Source organism: Rhinichthys klamathensis, unplaced genomic scaffold, assembly GCF_029890125.1.
Source record: "Rhinichthys klamathensis goyatoka isolate OS25496 unplaced genomic scaffold, OSU_Roscu_1.1 h1tg000032l_1, whole genome shotgun sequence".
Classification (NCBI taxonomy): Eukaryota; Metazoa; Chordata; class Actinopteri; order Cypriniformes; family Leuciscidae; genus Rhinichthys; species Rhinichthys klamathensis.
The window spans coordinates 1394552-1416032 of record NW_026606581.1 but is presented as its reverse complement, the minus strand read 5'-3'; the positions used below and the strand labels follow the sequence as shown (position 1 = coordinate 1416032).

Genomic DNA, 21481 nt, shown 5'->3' with positions numbered 1-21481 from the left:
TACTACGACCACTTTGCATAATTTGTTGCCATGGTCTGTATCTTCTGTTCTGTCCTGTTCCATGCTTCAAATTTAATTTGAGCCCTTTTATATTTGGTATTAATCTATCATATGTAATCCAATAAAAATACAGGATCTGTATGGGTTCCCTCAAACCACCTTTGGACCCATTCAGGGATGTATACCGCATTGCAAATGCTAATGCACTGTGTCACAATTGCATTGTGCATTGTGTCCTACTTGCGTGAAACAACCATTACAATGTGCCAAAACAAGGTGACATAAAGTGATGTACTACCATTAAAAATGTTTTTGAATGTACCATATGCTCACCAAGGCTGCATTTATTTGATTGAAAATTCAATAAAAACAGTAATATTGTTACACTTTAAAAGAACTGTTTTTTATTTTAAAATGTTATTTATTTCTCCAGTCTTCAGTGTCAAATGATCCTTCAGAAATCATTTTAATATGCTGATTTGGTGTTCAAGTATTTCTTTAAACAACGTTTGAAGAACAGCATTTAAAATAAAAATCTTTTTAATTTAAATTTATTAAAATATAATGTTACTATAAATGTATTTTCTGTCACTTTTGATCAATTTAATGTATTATTTATTTTATTAAAAAAAAAAAATTAATGACCCCAACCTTTTGAACGGTATAGTGTTTCTCCGCTTGCAACAAAACGGCATATGAGAAACGTGCTAATACCAGAAGTAAACACATTTTTCTCGGCTGACCACTTGTGATCCGATCTTCCAAGACAGATGTCAAAACCAGGTGTAAATGGGGTCCAGATGTCTTGCCACTGATTTGAATGCTGTTGTATCATGTACTGTACATTTCATCCTGAGAAACAAATGTGCGAAAGCTGTTCAGGTTTAGATATTTGGTTGTCTATATTGCATAAAAATGAATTGCTGTCACTACACTTCTAAACAGAGTGGGAACACAACAGAAATGAATTTGTGTAGAGCAAATTCAGAAAGCTTCAAGATTGTGACATATGAGAGACAATCCATTTGTGATGCTAAACCGCTGACAGTACATTTGTTTCACAAGTGCTTCAAAGGTGAGTCTGCCTCCTTTCAGACAAAACAAAGAAGCTTTAGTGTTCTTCGTGTTTTGTCGAAGGTGATAATCACCCCAGTGAGAACTGTTTGGGCTGAGAGACTCACAAAATGGGGGTTATTCACACAACCTGGGGGTGTGTAAAAAGCAGGAAGATCTGGGGAATAATGGAGAGAGTGGGTGGGAGACATTCAGCGGAGGTGGTCGCAGGTTACGGGGAGTGATTTTAAGTGGTGACATCTTGTAAAGGTGTGGGGGGTGGAAACAGGACAGAAGACACAGGACCACCATCTTGACATCAACACTGTGTGCACAATATAACAAACCACTACTTGTTGTATCATATTTCAATGTTATTTTGTTCTAGTTACTTTCATATTCTGTACATCTACGTGTTTGTGCATGTATATATATAATGTTACTAATGCATTGGAAATGGAAAGCATTTCTTTTTTTTTACTATATACCAGTAAAGCTGAAGGCTATCCTTGGGTTGTATCTATATTTCCTGTGTGTGAAGCTCGCGAAACCTGTCAAGAACATATTCAGGTCATTTTTCATCCCAAAATCGAAATAACCCCTAATATATATGAAGCCCTAATATAAAATTAACCATATTTTGGGACATCATTTTCATGACACATAAGCACATCTCATCCAATTCTCTTTACCACAATACAATTTAAAAATCCTTCTATTTAAACTTTCTCATTTCATTTATTGTGTGGAATTTTTAATTTTCCGTTGATTAAATAGAAAAAATAAAGAATTTTATTCTGAAAAAAAAGCAACTATATTACATTAGAGTTCTTTAAAAAAATATATGACCAATACAAATTAAATGAACAACAAAAACAAAATCCACTTTAATGCAAACCCCCAGGCATAATTTTCTTGATGCCAAATGTACTACTTTGATTTTGAGATAAAATGTGACCCAAGCATCTTCTTGTAAGATTCACTCATACCAGAACACTAAATGCAATTGATTAAGATGGGAAAAGGTGAATTATACACTAAAAATGAGGAATAATGGTGTTAAAGAGTGTATACAGAAATGGATCAGTCCATTTGAGCACATCAATACTTCAGCCCAAAACCCTGAGGACAGGAAGTGGGCTTGGCTTGAGCAGATCCCTGGGGCTGCTGGCCTAGAGTGATAGATCCATCAACACCTCCATCATCCACCCTTACCACCCAAAACAACACACCAGAACATCTCACGGCCCACCGCAGGCTCTTCACACCTGGACATTCTGCCCAGAGGGCCCCCCCTCCTTCCCAGCCTCCACTTCTCGAGTACCAGCCTCAGCTGCTCAATGACCATTACACACACACACACACACACACACACACTTACAGACAAACTCAAGCTTGACCGTGTGATTAGGAGCAGAGACCAGCAGCTGGAGGTTCAGCCAGAGTAAATACACGGTAAAACAACAAGGCAAATCTCAACACAGCACTGCCAACAAAACTGATCCTATTACAGCTAAAGTCAACGATAAAGGAGATTACACTGCTTCTTTAAAAAATAAAAACTCATGGAGAAGCATTTGCTAAACCCGACTCATTTGAGGAATATTTCAGACTGAGCCAGTTTAAATACAATTATTTGATTCATTTAAGTCATCACTAAAAATAAAGTAAAATAGAAGTATTTGAACAGCCCAGTTCGTTTGAGAAACAGTGAATTCACTGAACCAGTTGAAAAACGATTCACTGATTCATTTGATTAATCACTTAAATGTTTTGACAAAAGTTTTTTAGTGAAATAGTTGTGTTTTGCAAACTGGTTCAACTGAATCATTGAAAATAACTTTTATGTTCTGCAAGATCCTAAAAAAAAAGCCAACAATTTTGACGGTAGTCAGAAAATAATGTGAAGTCGAAACTTTTTAATCTCAAAACACAAGTTTTTCTTATATGGCGACTTACTTCAGTTTCATGGTGCCGCTCCAGTTACTTTCCTCCACAGTCCATGATTTTCTCTCCCTCCAGCTGGGAGTGTTGGTGTGGGGCATTAGTCCGAGTCTGCCCACCATGAGTGGATATGTGTGTGGATTCACCTCACTGCCTACCAACACACTGCATCAATGTTTTCAAAGTCTGCCACTATCAGCCTTGACTGAAGTGCTCCTGTTTCCCGGCTCCCGTCACTCAGCGGCGCAGCAGGGCCCGGCTCCGCTCCAGGGCCCGACCACTCAGCATTAATCTGTTTTCCCAATTTGTCCCTGTCAGGGATTAGCGCTGTCACTCAAAAACAGCCATCCACATGGATCATTTGCCTGTTTCTTTCTCCTCTGCTGTTCTCCTCTGTGTACTTTCTCTATCTCTCCATCTCTCTGCCCCTCCTGGATCTCTTTCTCGCTGTAATCCTCCGCTGTGATGGGTGGCCTACGGAGCCGACGTTATCAGCTTTAGCCGAGAGCTGTTGTGACTGTGTGTAAGAACTCTCAACAACCCCTCTCTTCTCTTTCACTCACCTCTCTACTCCACAGTCAACCATCCCCCATGCCACCATCCCATCGGCTCCATTAGAGCCCCGCCCCCTTGTCCCACTCCTCAGAAGACCACTGTCCACATTAGCATTGACACAGCATGTGGGTGGAAAGGTGAATGGCATCCCCCTGTTTACAACTCCTGGGATGCTTTATCATTATTGCCCCACTACAACAGGAGAAGGAAGCAAATCGTCTGAACAATGAGATTAAACTGATGCATTTATGTACCTAATTGACTTTAAATTGGAACGCACAGTGAGAACTCAAGAATTAGGGGCAATGCTAGTCATAAAGGGTTACCCAAAGGGGTACCAAAATGCATCAACTGACCTTTCATTACAAGAGGAATAATTGTTAAATATCTACTAACTTATGCGCAGTTAGCCGCTCATGAAAGGTTACTTTAAAGCTTTGTAGTCTATACACATGTAAAACAAATCAAAATACAGGCCAAATGGAAGATATTTAAAGGTGTGTTCAGTAGTTTGGTGCTAATTTAAAAACGTTTTGCGAGAAGATTCATCTGAATGGGTACGCTCACATGAGATGAAGACTGGACATCATTTTCTACAAAAAGTGTTTTAATTGTGTATGGTGTGGGAACACCCTCAATGTACCGTATTTTGCCATGTTGAAATCACATGACCCGCTTGTAGAGAACTCTCTTGCTCATTGGCTTTGTAGATTCTCTTGTAGCATAGTGTTGGTGATGAAAAGAGCGAAAATTAGACAATGGAACACACTTACTATTGCACTTTACCAGCAGAGACAACGGGGACTCAGTATCCATCATCAAATCTCGGTGTAATTAACATAAAACTCAGAGACGATAATGCTTGAACTATGTAGATAGATACCTGTATATATTTTAATTTATTAATTTATCAGATGCTTTTATCCAAAGTGATACATGGCAGTGCAGCATCTAAAACAAGTGTGGCCATAACCAAGGCCATAACCATGTCTTAAAAATGGGGGGGGGACCACATTTTTATTTAAAGAAATTCAAATAATTAAAGGATTAAAAGGGATTTAATGGCATAAAGAACAAATAAGAACTGTAAAAGAAGTGCTAGGTCAAATTATAGCCTATATAGTTGTGAAGTAGTCCATCTAAACTCTTTGCAAATAATATTTTATTTAAAAATATGCACACATTCACACATTCAAATATGCAGCACACATTCGTCTCTCGTCACATTCAGTTATGAATTTCATAATTTAAATGACTGCCTTTTCTATTCAAAATGGCGAGATTACATTGACAAAGTTGAGTGGTTTGCATCACTGTATGTTACTGTGGAACGTTAAACATATCCATTGTAAAACAGTTGTCAAATCTGAAATGTTTAACTAATTATATCATACCACGCACGAAACTCTTTCACTGTAAAAACTAAAAGTGGCGATTTGGAATTCACACTCATCTTCAGTGAACATTAAGTCCCGCCTTCTTTGATCTGATTGGCCATCATTTTGACATTTACGAGAGCTATAAGACCACTGAGGTAGATCAGCCTAAAAATGTACATTTTTAAACTGTCTGCCATCCTAACAACAAAAGAGTGGTGCGTAATGGAGAGCAGCATTAAGAAATATAAAATATTGAGGGGGACAATATGGCCATTTCCAATTTTTGAGGGGGAGACTTGTCTCAATGCCTATGGTCGTTACAGCCCTGGTAGAATATAATAATGTAAATCTATTTTGGACTTGTGTATTTGGTAACAAATACAAAGGATATGATGTTATGTCGGTGATTTAATAATAATACTTTAACATGTTAAAATGCACTATTCTAGTTGGAACAACTGTGAACTATAGCGCATTGGAATGCAATTCAGATGTGTCACAAGAATGAATGTCATTTCGTAGTTCATGTGGGCTAATGTCTCCCTTCCTTTTATCTTCAACTGGCAATGATGTTTATTGAAGCCACAACATAAACATCCCATGAATTAACTTCCCTTTGTTTCTATGGTTACTCCCTAAGACCAGCGCAACAAAGCACTTTGTCTGGTGAAAGTCTGGATTGATTGTAATTACAGTGGAATGTTTACTTCAATCATAGGCATTACTGTTTAAGCTCACCTGGACAGGCAACTAAAAATGAGTGCTAGGCTATAAAAAATGTTCAACTGTGTGTGCTCAATGCCACTGCAAGTCCACATACCACCAAACAGCTGTGCCTCTTACATGCTGACCAGCATATATGCATGTACAAACATATACCCTCCGTTTACACACCTTGAAATTGCAACCCTAAACTTGGACTGGGTGGTCAACTAATGAGTTGTGTCAGCACTTTAAAAGGAATGAATTTTAGCACTATACTTCAGCGTCACACAATGTCTATATTGCATGTGAATAAGCATAATATGTAGACAGTGAAATCACAGTGCTTATAAGACAGGAACGGGAACAGTCTTGTCACAATGCACCACTCACTTCCAGTGTAGACACATTGTAACAGGTACTGTTAGACCATTAGCATGCTAAAGCACAGCATGCTATCAGCATGCTACAACCCTCTCGGAGGAGTGCTTTTGTCACAAATTCGCAACCTTCACCAATTCATTTGTTACAGTTAAAGGCATTATACTCTGTATGCAATCTTGTCATCCATACACATCAGTGTTCAAAGAACTTTTCAGTTAGACCACTAACCTAAACCTTTAGTGAAAGATTTGTATTCGGCACTTTCCCGTTTAAAATCCATGTCGCACATGGGCCAGATTTACCAACAGCTTGCGTCAACGCAAACCCTCTTTTGGCGTTAAAAAACTACTGTCAGGATTTACTAAAGAAACGGAGTGAAAAATTAGAGCTGAAAAGGCATGCACAGGGTTATTTTTGTGGCTGATCTATTTGCATTTGTAGGAGTTTCCCTTCTCAGATGCAAAATTTACGGGACGAGAGTATTTATATAAATCAAGCAAGGTGATTTACTAAGGATTGCGCTCGTCAATTTACTGGTATTTGCGCCATTATTTACCGCCCAAAAAAAGCATTACTTAAACCAAACGCTAATTTGCGCTGCTCTTGGTAGATTGCATTGGTCATTATGGAAATGATCTGGCTGCTTCTGTGTTCTTTAATTTGCGCGTTGTCAGTAATCCCACACAGAACTTTCCATTCCCATAGGCATTTTTATGGGATTGTGCTCTCACGTTAATTTGCCATGTTTAGTAAATCTGGCCCAAATCTTTTAGCATTCATTGCACGTTATAACCACGTGGACAGTCGCTCTGATCTCTAGACAGACAAATCTCTCAACCTCATTTTCTTTCTCTTTGTCTCATCCCCTTTGGAGTCAATGGAGCATGTGGCTGTCTAAAACAGTCATATCCTTTTAATCAGTTCTACCCCAACTCCCACCTTGCAAAAGCTCAGATGATTCATTCACATGACCCTGCACACGATGCTCAGTACCATTTCATCTCACGGAGCACTGAGTTGGAATAGTCAAGCACACCAGGCTGTTGAGTGTGACAGGGCATCCTAAAGCTCTGGGAATCTCTTTGGGCCCTGTGTCTGTATTCATTACAGGAGCCAGCTAGTATGTCAATACATTAATAATATGCTCCATCACTCTAGAGCATATGCCGAGAATGGGGGTTAGGGAAAAGTCAACTTCTTCTCAGCCATGCATCTACACATCGTCCGCTTCTATTTTCTCAATACATACTCACTAATAAATACAGTACCGTCTGAATAAAAGAAAGTTAAATCAACTTACTATAGCCAAAGATGCCTTACAAAAGGACTGTGGCAGTAGCATGGTTCAGCAATAGTACCAGATCTAATATCATGGAACTTACTGATTGCCATAGATCAATGTATTTAAAAGGTACTTCAATACCATTATAGTAGTGTCCGTTTATAATGTAATACCATAATATAGTTTTTGGGGATGAAAGTTGTGATACTGATATTGTAAGGCAATTGTAAGGCAACATTTTGGCCTCAGGTGTACATTAACTACACCCAAGAAACATTGTGATTAGATCACCAAAACCATATTCAGAGGTGGTCAAAGATGGATTCTGATCACTGCTGTTCTGAAATTTTATTTATAAAGTTTTGGAATTAAATGGATAAGATCATAACATTGAATGGATGACTGGGAACAGATTTACTTTGTCCCCCGTTGCTCTCCTCTCCGCTGTGCAACTCTAATTGCACTCTAATTAACATTTGACTTACAAGAGGATCCAGCCTCCTGCTTGTTGTACAAGCAGTTTAAAGGCCCAGTGCACACTAGAGGAATAACTGCAGGTCTGGATGTTCACTACCAGCTCTTAATTTAAATGTAGAAGTTTGATAATGACTAATTTAGAGGATGCCCCTCATACATTTTTTGGCATGCCTAAAAGCAAGGTATTGCACTGGCATTTCTTATTCTGCATACTCTGATCAGGTCAAACATCTTTGAGGTGAAAGGTATCTGAAAGTCTTGGTAAATTTCTGGGTGGAGCAAGACATTATTAAAATAGTAATGGTCTTGTTTTGAAAAAAAATATCAATGAATCATTTGCACTTGTTTTACTGCTTAAAACATGCAACTAGCCTGACTTCTTATAGAAAACTAACATTGATGCAAACTTATGTCAAAGTATCTCAAAACACTCAACAGATTGAGAATATTGAGAATTAGGATTTTTACCACTCATGCATGTATGAGTGGATTGTCTATGCCATATACAGTCCCTGATCTAGTGCAGTTATTAAATTTCTCTGTCTTTGGTTACTAATTTAATGACAGTTAGAAAATGAGTGGCTGTTATTAACAAAGTTCCTAGTCTTGGAACCAGTATTCCAAGGATAATAGGGTGTGCAAAATGATAACTGACCTCATTCCTAACAATAACAATAAAATTCTTGGCAGGCACTACTATTTGCGATGAAACAAGAGGTGGTACCTAACATTATTTCCTACTTCTTCTGTTCATCCACCCAGGAGTTTAAATTAAGAGGCCAAAACAAATCTATTTTCTCTCTCTCTCTTCCTCATCTTTCTCTTTCTGTGACGCAACAGCCTCCCTGCTATCCGCTTCTTTTGAGATCAACTCCAAAGAAAACAGACAAGCAATTATTAATCAGACTGCAAAAATTAACCTTGTCCTACATGGGGTCACATCTGTCTGTTGTCTCAGAATGACCTGGAAGTGCTCGGGCAGGTGGCAGCATCCAAAGCGGATCTAAAAACTCGACAGCCCTCATTCTCCACAAAGGGAGAGGCCCCTGAACACTCTTTAATGTCCCATGCTGTCACTTGGCTTGAAAAATATGTCAAATGTGTTTTCCATAAGCATTCCAGAAGCATTCCTGTCACCACTCCTTTCCACATACCAGTGGAATTGAGAATACACTGATAAAAGACTAGAATACATGTTCCGAAAATCATGCCATCATTTAATTTAGGCAGTGCTCTAGACACTTCAATCCAAAGCAACTTTAAGTACACTTACTACAGGGACAATTCTCCTGAAGCAACCTAGGGTTAGGTGCTTTTCTCAAGAAACCTTTCTCTTGAGTCTCTCCATCATTGTCTGACTCCGGTTTGAACAAAAATGCTAAAGGTTTTTAAAATTTTCAGTGCGTGTCTATGTGCGGTAATCAGAGCTGCTAACACACAGGAGCTCTTGAAGCTACGCCCTCTGTGTCGGGAGCAGCAGCTCATTTGCATTTAAAGGGACAGATACAAAAACGGTGCGTTTTTGCTCACCCTCAAAAGGTGACAATTTTAACATGCTATATAAAAATATTTGTGGGGTATTTAGAACTAAACCTTCGCATACACACTCTGGGGACATCAAAGACGTATTTTACATCTTGTGAAAATGGCATTAACCGAAGTATTCATAGGACAGTTAGGAGGCAACGTGGAGGCAGGGTGAGGACTCGCAATGACAATGACAGTAGTCCGAGCTGTGCACACTCGGCGCCATACCTGTCAACACTCCCGTTTTTCCCGGGTTTCTCCCGTGTTTTAGCCCTATCTCCCGGACCCCTCCCGGTTTGTTATTTTTCCCGGGAAACTCCCGTAATTTGCATGGCCCGGGCCAAACTCCTTTATGAATAATCGGACCAATATGTTTGTCTAATGTTGACCAGTTGCCAGATTGTATTTAATGCATTATATTCACACAATCCACAGACCATTTACAATTTCAACCCGTTTGTCGCCTCAACCTGGCAACCTATAACCCATTTGCGCAGTCGCGGAAAGTTTAACCCGAAAGCGAGCCGATAGACATGATGGCAGGTGATGAAGGTGGTGTTCCCGCAATGAAACTTAAGTACAGTTTGTAACGCGTTGCTTCAGGAAGATTAGGGATAGCTCTCAACTGAAGTTATTGCATGCAGAGGCCAGACAGACACACGGAGGCGATTGGCATCTCACAACTCGCACTTTATTCCCAAATCGAACTCGTGTAGCCTAACTGTCTGTCACACGTTCTACCGTCCACATCGTTACTTAATAAACAAAATAAGAAAAAAATTATCATCAAACATAAATTACCCGCATACATGGGGTGTTCGCAAAAGGTGTGTTCGAGGCCCAAGGCACATTCAATACAATACTGCCGACAGTTCCACAGGGAGCGCACAGCTCTTAAAGGGGCCACACCTTATTTCCAGTCGTTACAAGTTGTACATTTACCCCCCCCCAAATGTTGACAGGTATGCTCGGCGCCCGCGTGAGGCAGATCTGGCCGCGCTGCTCGTATCGTCTCACTCATGATCTGTGCCTTGCCGTGGCGAGTCAGCTTTTGAACTAAACAGGTCTTGTCTACTTGTGTTTGTATGTCATATGAATAATATATATGTGCCCCATACATGGAATCAGAGTGCATACTGTATTTAGTAAATGGATAATCTCTACAGCAAAAGGCCTACCACTACATGCATTCGGGTTATTTCTACCATTTATTAATAATGATTTACACAGTTTGCTTACTACTTACTACATACCTGAGCATTCAGTATTGTGTAATATAGCATACAGAAGGTGATGGACATTTTGGGGGGAAAGAAGTGCTGCATTTTATCATTTAAACGTGACTTTTCATGAAAATTCTATAATTCAAGACTGCCACCACCATATGATGTCATAATATGCAAATTAGATGGGAAAATGTAATCCCTACATAAACTTTGGGTCATCCTTAATATTTCTCTAATTTACAGAAAGTCTCTATCTTTTATCACTTTTAAGATATAGCCTTTTGAAAATAAATTTCAAAATCAAACGTTTTAGGAAAAAACCTCTGGCGCCTAAAGGGTTAAAACCACCCCTTTAATAACAATGAATTGCTATATATAGATGTTTGAGGATCCATTAAGTGATTTATGGTAAATGTGTTTTCTTACCTGATGAAGAAGGATGCCGCAGCTGAACTGGGATGGTCGGAGGAAGAGGGCACAGCCTGGCCATCCTGAACCTGACCTCTCTGTCTGGAGGGAGTTATGGACACTCTGGAGATGGTTGTGTCTGAAGACCATTCGCTCTGCTCTGCTTGACCCACGAGGCCTTGTGACTGGGGTGGGAAGAAGCAGGATATATGACGCTTAAAATATTGAAATTCAATAATGAGATACTAAATTATATTACGCTAACTTAAACAGTTCCAAGAATCCTATGCCTAGGCTACACCTTCTAGAAGAAACAGACAGCAAGTCCTTACAAGGAGCAAGAGGCAGTTCCCTTACAAATTATGTTTCAAAGGTACCGTATTAAAAGGAGGTGGTAACAATTACTCGCATGCATTTATGATAAAGTACATAATTAGCCAACAGGAAGGAACATTCATCCCTGTACTAAAGGTATGAATAGGGTTTTAATGGGTAGAGATTAGACGGGCTCACAAGAAATGTGAAATCCTTAGTGAGATGCAGGGGTTGTCAATCCAGAAATGGGTCCACTAGGTCTCTCATGACCCGAGGCAATATAGGCACATCTTCCTCTGCACTCGAGAAAGAGGCCAGTTCAAGAAACTAGTCTTCTGTCAGTGTCTCCAATGGTGTCCACACAAAAGCTCAGTGAAGGTATAGCAAGTGGGCGAGCATGATTCTAGGAATCAACTATACATTCTGACATTTTAAATGCTGTTACATAATTCTTGCATTGAGTCTGTTAACTGCTTTTTCGTAAATAAGGAATATGAATAGAGTTTTTAGAGTTATTTTCCAGCTTGTTAAATATCCCTGCACTGGAACCCATTCATTCAGGTATGTTTTCATTATTGAACCAAAGTCAATTGTACCTCTTTGTCTCAGAGGTCTCTGAGTAACTAAGTAGTTAAACCCACAATCAATATTATCTGTCAAGATCTTGTTTTGAAAGTAGGCAGAGTGCTAAAATGCTTCAGGTAAGGTTGGACCATTTCCCAAAGACTATAGTGAGTTGAACACATTGAGCCATAGACAACCATGGCTTTAGCGTGGCATGTCAGCTACGTTGTGGTGGTTGTGCATAATGGCTGGATTCGTGTTTGCTCTGGATTCGTGTCTGGCAACTAAAATAACATCATTAACAATCTTTTCATGAAGCATATCCCATCCAGTGCGTGATGTGTCGACGCAACTCTGACAGGAGAAATATTTATATACCTAGGATGACATATGAGCTTCATACATCACAAACCTTCAGACACATGAGAGATGGACTACGACAAGTAGCATCCATTTTGAGATGTTTCTAGTCTGCACTTTGTTGAACTGTGACATTTGGTTGAACAATTACTAAAATATAAGCTTCAACTTGCGGGATGGGGGATTCTAAACAAAGCAGAGAAAAAAAATGGATTTGTTTTGTTTGAGTTGTTCATGTCTGTTTATTCAGATGCCTCAGTATTGCGTTTATGTCTATAATTGCTTTCTGTTTAGGGTTGAAATCAATAATTGTTATGTCTGTCAGTTATGTTGTAGAACTGACAAATGTGTTGTTAAAAATGACAAAGTATTCATGTGGACATTAGTTAAACTAAATTTGTTTCTCTGAATGTCTTCACATGCACTAGCTGTTCCTGCCACTTTTTATATGAGCTGCTTTACAGTGTCCAGGTTTTTATGTCTGAGAGAAGTCAGAAAGGGCTCATTTGAACTTAGCACTCATGCATTCATCAACACAAAAAACACCATGTCAAAAACAACAGAGTCATATCACAAAGCATGGCATTCCGATTTCAGACGAGCCGTGATAAATCAAAACAGCGTCACACTGACAGCGAATGGTGTCTATCTGGACAGGACGGTAATCCCCCCACGTACAGATAAAGAAGAAACGAGTGTCAGGTTTCACATCAACAGGATGTTTAAGGGGCTACGCATTCAGAGCGAGACTGAATTTGGGACACACAAACACAGACATTAGACACACAATCACACACACACACACACACTGAAGCAGCTGTCAAAAAAACCCACTATGGGTTTTTGAGGACTTAAGCCCTCCAGTCAAGCTGTTTTCATGAGTGTCAGACACAGAGCACGAGGTGCGCATGATGTATCCCCAGGTCGGGTCATTAAAGTACAGCTGCAAGAGCTCCTAGCATTCAATAAAATCAGGTATTCTCTTTATGCTACACCCTACACCCAGTAAACACCCCACCAAAATCCAGAAAATCCTACTACTCGCATCTCCTTTCGAAGGTCTGTGTCTTTCACTTTCCTTTATTGAAAGAAGCAGCATAATTTTTCTCTCTCTCTCTCTCTCCTTCTTTCTCTGGCTCAGAGGGCGGTAGATCACAGTCTGTTCACGCTGCTTAAGGATTCCTGGTTTTGGGCTCCCAGTAGGCCACTAGGTCATTCCAGCCCATATGAAGCCCACGTGGAAAATCCCACCTCGATATGCTCTAATAATTTTATCTGCCAAGCTCGAGCAAAGAGCAATAAAGCTGACAGTAACATGCTCTCAAGGCAGTTTTTCTTTCTCTTTTTAAAGGTGCTTCTAATCAGATTATATATATTTTTTTTTTAAAACTTCACTGTGCTCATTGCAATGCATTCTGGAAATGTCTTTTTGGCCAAAACAAGCTTAAGAGGAATCAAGATTAAGCTGACGATTTGGTGCAGCCTACAGTACATGTCGGATGTGTAAAAACATGAAAATGATATACACTTTCTTAAGTGTGGGTCTAAATGTGTTTTTATACCCCTATATAAACAGGTATCATGATGGTAATACATTGATCGTAATACCATGGTACTTGATCGTAATACCATGGTACTTGAATATTGTAATCACTTGTTACCATGGAACATATGTAACCAGTCCTACTCGACCCGCTGCGGCGTGGGAGGCGGGCGTGCCTCTTGAGGCCAGGGTAGTGAGGTTTACTCCTACGTACATTACACTCACCCCCTAAACCTGACCCCCATCCGGCTTCTGGCACCAAATGTAACCAGTCCTGCTCGACCTGTCCGAGCGGGATTCGGACCCGGGTCTCCAGTGTGGAAGGTGGATGGGCTAACGAGGGCGCAGGACAGGGGAGTGGGGTTTACACACACTGGTCTATATCTGTTACACATATACATGTATCATGGTATTTATCTAAGTAATCCAAAGGACTTAAAAGGAATGCAATGGTATTAACAGAGTAAGTGCTCAAAACAAACACACACACACACAGTCTGTCTAAGTATTTCAGGCGTATGTTTGAATCTAAACTTGACAGGTGTCAACTTCATCATGTGTTGATGATGAATGCCCTGATTCTGCATCAAAGTTCTCCTTGCCATTTGATGTTTCACTTTTTGCTTTTGAGGAACTCTCACCTGCTTCAAAAGTAGTGATGTATCTTTACCCACTAGAAGAGACATAAAAACTCTACTTCACAGAACACAAGGCCCCTCCAAAGACTTCCTGTCAGACTCAGTCCATCTCAAAGGCTTTATCTCCTCCTCTTTCCTCCTGCCGATTGTCATTTCTCCCCTCAGAAATCAGATGAATTAAAGCTCTTTGCTCAAGGCTCTGCTGAAGTCCCAGCGCACTGCATGCAATATTGTCATCCCTCCAATCTAATGAAAGGAAGGAGCCGTTCCAAATTATACAAGGCACATCTTTGAACTAGGGGGAAACATGGAGCTCAGAGCAATTCCCGCTCATGCACAAACTACATGTGCGAGTGGTGTGTTTGGGTAAGTACCGCAAGGCAGACAGCTTCTGTTAGTTTTTTTAAGACGTACTGGGCCAGTTTTTTATCCAAGGCTTTTTGCTTTGTCTGTGCACAAGCACATGCTGGTTACTAAAAGCTTCTGTGTCGGCTCACTCGCTGGAATAAAAGCACTTGTTGACATTAGTGCAAAAAGAAAACGCACTGGCATCACTATTGTTAATCCCCTTTCGTCAATAGCGGTAACTGTTGGCAGGAACAAAAAGGCTCTCAAAGGCAACTGCAAAAGGTTGTCAACACCACAAAAAGATGAGATATGTATTATAATTAGATACCGCTCTGATGCAGCAGAGACTCAGCAATGGAAGACAGACAGGAATAGTTGAGCTGTCCACCTGTGGTGGTGAGCTTTGTTTAGTTTAACACGCTGAAGCTGTACACTTATACAGCTTCAACAGGCCACTGTGGAATGTAACAGTGCAGTAAGGCAGGCAGTCAATAAAACGCAGGAGTAATAAAATGAACTCCTCAAGCTGTCAATCTGCCAAACCTGCATTCTGGTGATCGATCGATATACTGTATGTCTGAGACCAATATATCAGACAGATGATAATCACATGCCATTCAGCCATTATGAGAATATTGTCAACAGTCAATAACAATAAATATTTGCATTTATTTAAACTGCTGTATATATACACTACTGTTCAAATTGTAGGGTCGGTAAGTTGAAAGAAGTCTCTCCTCACCAAGGCTGCATTTATTTGATCAAAAATACAGTAAATACAGTAATGTTGTGAACAATTATTACAAAATAAAAATGTAATATTCTTTAAAATGTAACTTATTCCTTTGTTGGCAAAGCTGAATTTTCAGCATCTTTATTACTCCAATCTTCAGTGTCACATTTCCTTCAGAAATCATTATAATATGTTGATTTGGTGCTCAAGTCACATTTCTTATTCTTATCAGAGTTGAAAACGGTTGGTGCCTGTCTTAATATATTTATAGAAACCGTGGTACTGTGATCTCTGGATTCTTTGATGAATAGAAAATTCAAAAGGTCAGCATTTATTTATATAATTATTTTGTATCAATGTAAAAGTCTGTCACTTTTGATCAATTCAATGTGTCACTGTTGGATAGAAGTATGAATTTCTTGAAAAAAAAAAATACAGTACAGTATATACACTCACCTAAAGGATTATTAGGAACACCTGTTCAATTTCTCATTAATGCAATTATCTAATCAACCAATCACATGGCAGTTGCTTCAATGCATTTAGGGGTGTGGTCCTGGTCAAGACAATCTCCTGAACTCCAAACTGAATGTCAGAATGGGAAAGAAAGGTGATTTAAGCAATTTTGAGCGTGGCATGGTTGTTGGTGCCAGACGGGCCGGTCTGAGTATTTCACAATCTGCTCAGTTACTGGGATTTTCTCGCACAACCATTTCTATGGTTTACAAAGAATGGTGTGAAAAGGGAAAAACATCCAGTATGCGGCAGTCCTGTGGGCGAAAATGCCTTGTTGATGCTAGAGGTCAGAGGAGAATGGGCCGACTGATTCAAGCTGATAGAAGATCAACTTTGACTGAAATAACCACTCGTTACAACCGAGGTATGCAGCAAAGCGTTTGTGAAGCCACAACACGCACAACCTTTAGGCGGATGGGCTACAACAGCAGAAGACCCCACCGGGTACCACTCATCTCCACTACAAATAGGCAAAAGAGGCTACAATTTGCAAGAACTCACCAAAACTGGACAGTTGAAGACTGTAAAAATGTTGCCTGGTCTGACGAGTCTCGATTTCTGTTGAGACATTCAGATGGTAGAGTCAGAATTTGGCGTAAACAGAATGAGAACATGGACCCATCATACCTTGTTACCACTGTGCAGGCTGGTGGTGGTGGTGTAATGGTGTGGGGGATGTTTTCTTGGCACACTTTAGGCCCCTTAGTGCCAGTTGGGCATTGTTTAAATGCCACGGCCTACCTGAGCATTGTTTCTGACCATGTCCATCCCTTTATGGCCACCATGTACCCATCCTCTGATGGCTACTTCCAGCAGGATAATGCACTATGTCACAAAGCTCGAATCATTTCAAATTGGTTTCTTGAACATGACAATGAGTTCACTGTACTAAAATGGCCCCCACAGTCACCAGATCTCAACCCAATAGAGCATCTTTGGGATGTGGTGGAACGGGAGCTTCGTGCCCTGGATGTGCATCCCACAAATCTCCATCAACTGCAAGATGCTATCCTATCAATATGGGCCAACATTTCTAAAGAATGCTTTCAGCACCTTGTTGAATCAATGCCACGTAGAATTAAGGCAGTTCTGAAGGCGAAAGGGGGTCAAACACAGTATTAGTATGGTGTTCCTAATAATCCTTTAGGTGAGTGTATATATATATATATATTACTGATCCCAAACTTTTGAATGGTAGTGCATATACCTCGCTGTAAACCTCATCATAAAGTGTAACTGAAACAGCAATACCGATCCATTCATTGACAACATGATACTAATTTCCAAAACACTCACTCATAAAGCAACAGGTGCACTGACAATGTAAAACGGCACTAGAGATTTACAAATCTGTCAATGAGGACATAAAATGTTAACACACAGTCTTAGTGCATTATGTTTCAAGCATGCTCTCCATGTCTAACTGAGTGCATGTGATTCAGTTATGCAGGTGTTTTCAACTGCGACTCATTCAGACAGCTGTAGCTCTCACATAACCGGACCGAATGTTATAACTGATGCCTATGCTGAGCACTTCCAAACAATAATGCTTCAAAAAGCCCTTCAAAGTGAACTTTTCCATACCTCTCAACCATTATATGACAATAACAGCAGCACATTTGACTTAGCAAAAGTGCATCCATATGTCTGTTATTTTCAACCCCTACACCCTACTCCTACTGTGAACGATAAAGCCTTTGCAGGGAATAAACATGGTCACTTATAAATTGAACACATTAGGAGTTTGATTTTTAGTATAGTAGTAAATGTGATCTGATACATCAGATCAGCTGATTACCAATAAATTCATTTAATGCATAAACAAAAGAAATTGAAGGGTGTATACCGGGTTTGGCTGAGGCAGGAAGTTATTGACGCGTGAGATGCTCCACATGCCCTCTAAATACTGCTGGGCTTGAATGGTGACTGAGCCAATGGTCCCCGTCAGAGGTCTTCCTCCCATGGTCACCTGCACGCTGGGTTTCAGTGGACCAGCGCTGGGAGACGGGCTCTGAGACCAGCCCAGCTCACGTTGCCGCTCCCCTACAGGCAGGACGCTGTGCGCCGGGTGAGGTATCCTCGATTTGGTAGGTCTGGAGGAAAGAGTGACCACGTTGTGAGTCGTCAGCCTGGTGGGATGCCCAGGGAAGGTGTTGGGAGGCGGGGATGGCATGTGGGAACCAGGGTACAGTTCTTGGAGAGTCTGAAGCGCCTGCTGTTTTAGCTGCTGTGCAGGTGTTCCACACACCTGACACCTCCTTCCTTCATGTCCTCCTTTCAGCGGCCAATCAGGCACTTGCAGCTGGTCGATGATAAAGGAAGCAAATCCAGGGTCCTACAGAGAGCAAAAGAGGCGAAAAGAGCTGTTATAGATAGAAATTATGCTTGTTTTTATTGTTTTCCAGATGAATTCTGGCTTGGTGTCTAAAGTATAAAATAATAGTACAAAGCGATAAATCTCTGTAATGTGAAAATTATTAAAAAAAAAACATCTTCATTCATTCATCTTCAAAAAATGCATAATAATATTATCATCATCATCATCATCATCCTCATCATTATCATTATCCTCCTTATCAACAACAACAGCAGCAACACAACAACAATATTCTATACATCATATAAAAATATGATAATATAAATCTCTAATTTTTAAATATGTTTTTAAAAACACAATAATAATAATAAATTATTTTGTATATTATTATTATTATTATTATTATTACTAGTACCACTACTAATATTAATATTTTAAAATGTGTGTATATATATATATAAATTTCAAAGATTTACAGCATTAAATATATATATATATATATATATATATTTAATGCTGTAAATCTTTGAAATTTATTTATAATCATAATAATAAATGAATTATAATTAGTCATTAACAACATCAACAAATATGTTTATAATGTTTCTGTTTTATAATGTAACATATAAATGTTATATTTTATGTTGTAAAGATTATAGAATAAAATAATATTAAAATATAGATACATTTTCTTATTTCCAGATTTATCTGAGCTCACGGTCTAAAACGAAGAATCATTTGTGATATTAATACTAAAAATGCTATAACAATTAACAACAATTTATTAGCAGGCCATTTAAAAATATGCAGAAAAATGTATATTTGGATGAGTTTTGCTGATAAAAACCAGCCCAGCCATATAGCCTGCAGACATTTAGACAAGATCTTCCTAGTTGTCCCAGAAGCCTCATCTTAATTATAATATTTCAAACTAAGCAGAGCTGAAAAGTGAGAGTTTTGTGGGTGGAGGGATTGAGCAGTGGGGTGGGGGGGTGGGGTGGTGGGCGGTAGGGTGTAAAGAAAACAACAGCTGAGCCCGGGCATGAAGCACATTGCAGCGTGTATTTACATTTGATAAGACTCCCAGCAGGGAGAGATATGACAAGAGACCCAGCATGAAAATAATCATCTCCCATTCAATGCCAGGGGCATGACGCCAGTCTACCTGATGGACAGGGGCTTATGTGTGTGTACTCGCACTCAAACACAATCAAGTGCTTGGAGCAGTAACTATTGCTACAATACAGGATCACTTATCATGATACTACAACTGAACATAAAGCCGATATAAAAGGTGAACATGTAGAATTAATTGGAAATTAATGACATGCTTGTACGGAATTCTTCACTTAAAAATGAAAAATCTGTCATTATTTACTATTTAGTCACACTCTTTCTCTATTCATGGAAAAAAGCTACTTGGACGTTTTACGTTCCACAGAAGAAAGAAACCATACAGGTTTGGAATGACATGAGCGTGAGTAAATGATGACAGAATGCTAATTTTAGAGCAAACTATTCCTTCACGGCACTTGTTTAATGCTGTAATTACTCTTTTACATCCACACTCACATTCACAAATGTTACATTCTAGATCAGTATTAATGAGGTTAGACCCTGACTGGAGCCCAGGGCAGCATTGATTTTTATGGAGCCTGCTTTTCTCAGAGCCACAGAAACCTGGATGAACGAGAGCCTAAAACGACTACCACTAAATTAGGATATGTATTGCAATTAAATCGTAATTACTACTAAAACAGACTTCAAAATGCAAGCAAAACTCCTCTGTTAAATAAAATATGGGGTCTCCTACAGACGGTTGGGAATGCAGGCGGATATGTTTGTGATTTGCGCCCTGAATTTAAACTTCTCAACTCAGGTGTGCTAAAGTCCAATTACTAATTATTCTGTGGGACTAATCAAAAGGGCATGAATATTTACAAATGATCATTTAGATACATTTTTGAATATCTTAGCTTGGGAACACAAAGCCAGCCAAATACTCAAAGATATAGAAGGAACCAGTTAGTGCTAAGAAGTGTGTGTGTGTGTGTTTAGATTTTAGAATGCTTGCTCATTTGCAATGTATTTCTAAAATGTTCTATGTGAGATGGTAGAACGACATTCTACAGATGTACAACATTTTTTTTTTTTTTTTTATTACGCTGCATAATAGTTTTCTTGTTTCTCCATAATTGTTGAAGCCAGGTGGTTGGAGGGGTTTGAAAGAGTAAGTCGTTTCAAAAGTGGAGCAAGTTATTATATTTTAGTGGAAAATTGCAGACTTTTTTTTTTAAATCCTTGAAATAACATGAACAGAATCATGAACAACAAGACCAGGAGCTTCAAATATTTGCGAAAATTATCTTTCATGCAGTGTGTAATATAGCTGTTTGTAAATGATAGAGGTCTGCAAAGCTTTAAAGATCAAAGTGCATGTCAAAGAAAGTTATTGTCTCCTAAAAGAAAGAATCAATTCTAAACTGCCGGAAGCGATTCGTCAGTAATTCCAGTCTTACTGTTACATATACGTAACAATGTATAATGCCAGTCTATGATCTTCATTGGCCGCTAACGAACAATATCTACTTTGACCCGCCCTCAAACACTGTAGTTGTAGCCGAGACTGGAAGAGTTTGGTTCGTGTTGTCGACAAATCCACTTTTGCATGCATTTCAAAAGGGTGAGAACTCGCATTGGAATTCATAAGGAAACACCAACGCCACTGTCACTGTTCGTATAAATGTGTATTCAAGCGCTGAAGAAGATCCAGAGCTGAAATTCAGATGTGGTAATGGCCATTTCCTTTCCGACAACAAACTGGGCCGTTTGACCAATCAGAGCAGAGTAGGCTCTCGGAAAGGAGGGGTTTAGAGAGAATGAATCTTTGAACAAACCCTTTTCAGACTATTTGAGAAATGAGGTGATGAATATTATGAGAAAAGTGTTTTGATGAATGTAAACCTATTGTAAGAGAGCTCCTAATCTAAACTGGGAACCTTTAAAATAGCATAATAGGGGCACTTTAAAGTAACACTATGTAGTTTTTCAACCTTCATAATATATTTCCAAGACCCTTGTGATGGCACATCGACTTACAATAGGTTAAATGACACGTCTGCCATAGCCTGACGTGGTCTGTATCGCTTTTACTTGCACTATGTAACTTCGGGTTTCGGGTAGTAACCGGAGCACAAAAAGAACTACAAA

General features: G+C 39.4%; 1 protein-coding gene across 2 annotated transcripts in view; it reads right to left on the bottom strand.

Moving 5' to 3' along the window:
* Window positions 1-21481, bottom strand: part of kif26ab (kinesin family member 26Ab) — a 95728-nt gene that overhangs the window by 36871 nt on the left and 37376 nt on the right. For both annotated transcript variants that reach the window (XM_056245532.1, XM_056245533.1), the window contains exons 3-4: window positions 17801-18289; window positions 10956-11122 (exon numbers count right to left, since the gene is read on the bottom strand). In XM_056245532.1, the coding sequence (XP_056101507.1) occupies window positions 10956-11122; window positions 17801-18289 (656 nt within the window). The remainder of the gene's footprint in view (window positions 1-10955; window positions 11123-17800; window positions 18290-21481) is intronic.